The 5721-nt window shown below is 41.7% G+C and overlaps 1 protein-coding gene across 1 annotated transcript; it reads right to left on the bottom strand.

Moving 5' to 3' along the window:
- Positions 1-3043: 3043 nt before the first annotated feature.
- Positions 3044-4720, bottom strand: ACTRT1 (actin related protein T1). Its single transcript, XM_060182643.1, is given in 6 exon segments — positions 3044-3074; positions 3766-3870; positions 3872-4043; positions 4046-4352; positions 4354-4545; positions 4547-4720. Coding segments are annotated over 6 exon segments (981 nt in total).
- Positions 4721-5721: the final 1001 nt, after the last annotated feature.

The raw sequence follows: 5721 nt of genomic DNA, 5'->3' as shown, positions 1-5721 counted from the left end.
GAATTTACTATACCATACACAACCTAATTATTATTTATGTAATTTAATACTATTTACAAGTAACTATATCTTAGATACTGACAGGACTGGTTGTTTTTTATCTTCCTGGTCTAAGCCTACTAGTGATTTAATATGTCAAAAAAGTTATTATTAGAAATACTTTAACAAGTTAAATGCAGTTTAGAATTCAGTCAGTTTATAAACTTGAAACATGAAGTGCTAAGACTAAAGGAATATATATAACTGAAGTAGTATTCTGTTGTTTTGCGTGGGCTATGTTGTTTTCACTGGGCTGGCTTCACGGGCGGGTAACAGATGACCAGGGACTCATGGTTGAGCTGTAGGCAGTATCTCTTTATTCATGCAGGACGCAGCACAATCTAAGACGAGCTAAGTTAAACTCAAAGTACAGTACAACTCACAATGCTGTCTTTATATATACTTGCCAAGTAGGGTGGAAACAGGATGTGACATAGAGAGGGTGGAGAGAAAAGTGACTGGTGAAAATCAGGGTGTGACAAAGAAGGGATCAGGGTGTGACAAGGAGGGGGGGTGGAGCAAGCGAGAATCCTATCACTGAACCACCAATGCCCTGGAGGGAGGGTGGAACTTGTTAACAGTGGTTATGTAAATAGAATAGTGTTAAGCAGGGGGGATTTAAACCTAATGAAACAGAAGGGGTCTCATGCATACCAACAATTCCCCCTTTCTTTTTAACTAATGGCCATTGTGGGGTGAACAGAAACGTATATCATACAGGCGTTTTCAAAAGAACTGGCATAAGACATGGAAAACAAAATAGGCGAGCAGCAATAACCAGTGTGATGCCAAGGGGAACGTTTCTTGCCTCAAAGGGCAAGGCCTAGCAGGCGAAAGGGCATTTCTTGCCTCTGGGAATGCTTCATGCCTCTGGGGGCATCTCTTGCCTCAAAGGGCGTTTCCTGCTTCTGTGGGCATCTGTTGCCTCTTGGGGCACTTTATGCCTCTGTGGGCATAACCTAATAAGGAGGGGGAGTTTTCTGCCTCTGGGACAGAGCCTGCAGGTGAGGGGACATGGTCTATAAAGTCTCAAGGCAATTGACTGAAGTTAGTCTTTGAGAAACACAGCAGCGTGTACCAGTAAGTCTGATGGAGGTGTCAGTCCAAAGTAGCTGACTACAGAAGAAAATGCCGGAGGATGAAACACTGCACGTCTGTCTCGATGGGGAATGTTGGCCACTAGAATTCTGCTTTTCTGTAGAGAGTGATCTTTGGAGTCTGTGAATCTGTTTCTTCAGGACGTGCCAGGTCTCATCATTGGTTTCCGGGGGCGATGTCAGAGAACAGGATCCAAATGGATTTCCAGGAATTCCATTTGAGTAGATGCTTTTTCATGTGAAGACTTTGACAGCTGAAATTCACTTACTAGTTGAACAAAACTTGTAGCAGATTAGAAGTTTACTATAATTGATAACTCCATTATAATTGGAAGTCCTTTCTAGTATGATTTTAAGGTTGTTTAAGCAGTTTAAACTCAATAAAATGTGGAAAGGTAAACAGAAGAACCATGGTTAAAAGCCTCAGGCATGAGAATAATTAACATAATCACTGCACTATCTGCCCCACCCATAACTCATACAGTTTTCAGGATTAAACGTTTCAGATTCATGTCAAGACATAAAAGAGAAATCAAAGGAGGGAAAGAACAACTTTTTGGATTGTTTCTGGATGTCTCTAGAAATCATGGCTGCGTCTAGCATTTTTTTTTTAAGTCAATGTCAAACAAAAATTTAGTCATTCAAATCATTCTCTTATGAAACGCAACTTGAATCAGATTATCAAGATCTCACCATGTAGGATTAAGAATCCCTGGAGGGCATCCTAGTCCAAAAAGCTCCTCAAAATTCCATTTAGGGTGCTTCGGACTGTTCCTGCTGGATTGCTTCAGGCACCCATTTTTAAAAGCGTCTTCCCATCGAAGAAAGAATCCAATCAGGAGAGTAGAACTAACCACATGTCTCCATACTTGGGAACTGCCAGGGTACTCGAGAATGTTCTTCAAACTAGAGTAGTCCTTCTCCATGGGAAACATTCGAGAAGAAGTCCAGAAAGTCCCAGGGGAAATCCCCATGCATATCCCAAGGTCTACGATCACAGTCATAAAGAACCAAACTGTGACCGGGAGCAAAATGTAGTCCTTTTCCTCAAGGAAATATGGGAGAGGGAATCCAGAAAGTCCAAGGAGAAATCTCCGTGTATCTCCCAAGCTCTATGATCCCAGTCATAAGAAACCAAAGTTCCTGGTCAGGGAACTGAAGTGTGGCCCAGAGCAAAATGTTCCAGAGACAGAGAATCTGTCTCATAATGAAACAGTAGAGGCTTTGGCAAACCTCTTCATAAGTAGAAGAGAAGACCATAGTGCATAGGTAGGCAAAGTCTTCACTTATCTGGGAGTTGCGCAGGTCCAGTCCCACGTTGTAGGTGCCATATGTTGTTTTCGACGGGTTAGGTTGTTTTCGCTGAGCTAGCTTCACTGGTGGGTAACAGATGACCAGGGACTCATGGTTGAGCTGTAGGCAGTATCTCTTTATTCATGCAGGACGCAGCACAATCTAAGATGAGCTAAGCTAAACTCAAGGTACTCTAAAACTCACAATGCTGTCTTTATATATACTTGCCAAGTAGGGTGGAAACAGAATGTGACATAGAGAGTGTGGAGACAAAAGTGACTGGTGAAAATCAGAGTGTGACAAGGAGGGGGTGGAGCAGGTGAGAATCCTATCACTGACCCACAAATGGCCTGGAGGGAGGGTGGAACTTGTTAACAGTGGTTATGTAAATAGAATGAAGTGGTTATGTAAATAGAATAGTGTTAAGCAGGGGGAATTTAAACCAAATGAAACAGAAGGGGTCTCATGCATACCAACAGTATTCTGCTATTTCTGGGTCTATCTTATTTGGGGCAAGATGTTTGTACATAGAAATGCACAATTTAACCAGACCTATAAAACATCTAATTTATAGTGATTCATCATGGTTGATAATTTTCATAGCTATGTTCAATTTAACAAGGTGATACTTCTGAAAGTATAATTCTGAAGATATGGGTAGCATAGAATTTATACAAATGTTTCCACTTCATCCAGGTTGGATTTGTAATAAACTTGTTTTATTTTTCTCTCTCTCATTAATGATGTCTTTTTACCTATATTATCTTTAATTCCACTGTCCCCCACCAATTTGTGTAAATTGCCTGGTACCCATCATTTCATACTTTTATTTGTGTGCTTATAATATAATACATTGACATAGGTAATGCAAATGTACACAGGCATGCTCACATGTGGAAAAGCTCCATTGTTTATGAAAGCCTTAAATAGTAATTTGTGTGCCTCCTCTTCCACTCTATTTAGTTGTCTGGTAGAACAGTAACAGAGAATCCTATAGTATTAAGGACCACCCTTCAGGCTATTGAAGGGTAGCCGTTTTTCTTCTACTTAAGCCCTCCTCCAAATTTTCCTTGGTCTCTCCTGAGTGTATCTTCTGACTTTATCTTTTAAAATACCAAGTACACAGGGCTGGGTGGTTGCATACTTGATTGAGTGAACATCCATGAGCAAGAATCTGGGTTCAAGCCCCTGGTTCTCACCTGTAGGGGAGCTTCACAAGTGGTGAAGCAATACTACAGTTCTCTGGCATTCTCTCTCTCTTTCTCATCTATCCCCACTCTCAATTTCCCTTTGTCTCTATAAAATAAGTGAAAAATATTTTTAATATAAAGTACACTTGTTTAAAAAGAAAATTCCAAGGGTGAAGAGAGTGGTCCCCACAGAAAGCACAATTTCTGCAGAAAGGTTCTTCTGGATATCAGTGTCACACTTCATAATGATATAAAACATTTTTGAGAGTCATGAGTTGTGGAGAGTCCAGATGGTCAGGCATGAAAAGAACTTCAGGCACCTGGTACAGCTGTTTCCCAATACGAATGGCATTCCTATCTGGCATTCTATACTATTTTAGTACCTCCTCTGGCCTTTTGAACCTCTCTTTATCTGGTTCCAGGCCACATAACATAACTTCTCTTTGATGTTCTCTGCTAAAACCTTGTCAAGAATGTAAGTGAAGGGAGTTCCTTTCATTATAAGTTAGATGAGATGCTCTGTGATGTTCTTACCTGCCAAATAGAGCTTGCTGACAGTATGAGGTAGAGAGTAATCCTCAAAAACAGGGACAGTATAAGTGACCCCATCACTACTGTCTATCACCATGCCAGTGACAAAAGCAGAGGCATATAGTGCTACCACTGCATGGTTGGATAGGTAGAAGGCAGGCACATTAAAGTTCTCAAACATCATTTCTACCATCTTATCTCTTATTGGCCTTAGGTTCAAGGAGGTTCAAGGAGGACTTAATCATGAGCACAGGATTTCCAAATGGTTTAACTCCAATCTCAGACTCAAAAAGGAATTTCCAAACCTTTTCCATGTCATCCCATCCTGCTACCAGTCCATACTCAATAGTATAGTGCAGTTGAAAGGTTTCATGCTTGTATAAAGCTTCTCCCCATCCCCATAACATAGTGATGAGTTACTTCTGTTGAAGGCAGAGTGAATTTAGTATGACTCATGATAGATCTGAGAACATGTCAGGGTACGATTTGTCCAGATATGCCTGCTTTGCAGAATATTGATCCATTATCAACAATTACAGCTGGACCACCTGATACAAATGAGTTAAACATCTCTGAAACATGCCCCTCAGTACCTCATTAAAAAGAGAGAATGCTTAGTCACATTTTGAGACAACAGATGGCTCTGAAAGTTTTCAAGCTACAGGATTCCAAAGTTCTCAGTTTGTCTTACATTGAAAATGGATTCCAGAAGAATTTAAAGATGGGTGCTGTCTTTGTTGATCTCACAGCAGCCTATGACACGGTCTCCTAGTCAAGATCTCAAGATGTCTGCCTCCATGGGTGGCCAACACTATATCGTTTCTTCTCCAAAACAGAAGATTCTGGGTGCATCTGGGTGACAAGTCTAGCAGATGGAGACATGTCTCAAGTGGCCTCCCCCAGGGCTCTGTTCTGGCTCCTATGCTATTTAATATTTACATTAATGACCTCCCAGAAACTTCTTCAAGGAAGTTCATCTACGCCGATGACATCTGCTGTGCAACTCAGGCATCAAAGTTTGACATCCTCGAGGATACACTCACGAAAGACATGTCTCTGATATCTGATTACTGTAAAAAATGGCGACTAATCCCTAGCACTGCAAAAATGGTATCATCTGTTTTCCATCTACACCATGCCTCAGCCTCGCGTGAGCTTAATGTGCAGCTTGGCGATACGAGAATCCGGCATGAAGACCGGCCAGTCTATCTTGGTGTTACTCTCGATCGCACTCTGTCATTTCACGAATATCTCATAAAAACTGCAGCAAAGGTGGGCGCGAGGAATAACATCATTGCAAGACTGGCCAGCTCCTCATGGGGCGCGAGCGCTTCCACACTACGATCATCCTCTCTGGCATTATGCTATTCCACTGCAGAATACTGTGCCCCAGTATGGTTCCGTAGCCCCCATGTCCACTTGGTCGATTCCAAATTATATTCCTCCATGAGGATAATTTCTGGAACCATCCGTTCCACCCTGGTTCCATGGCTGCCAGTTCTTAGCAACATGGCCCCACCAGATTCAAACGAGGTCTCGAAACTTTACATCAGGCTCAACCTGATGCTGTT

This window comes from Erinaceus europaeus, chromosome X (genome assembly GCF_950295315.1).
Source record: "Erinaceus europaeus chromosome X, mEriEur2.1, whole genome shotgun sequence".
Lineage (NCBI taxonomy): Eukaryota > Metazoa > Chordata > Mammalia > Eulipotyphla > Erinaceidae > Erinaceus > Erinaceus europaeus.
This window is presented reverse-complemented; position numbering and strand designations above follow the sequence as displayed.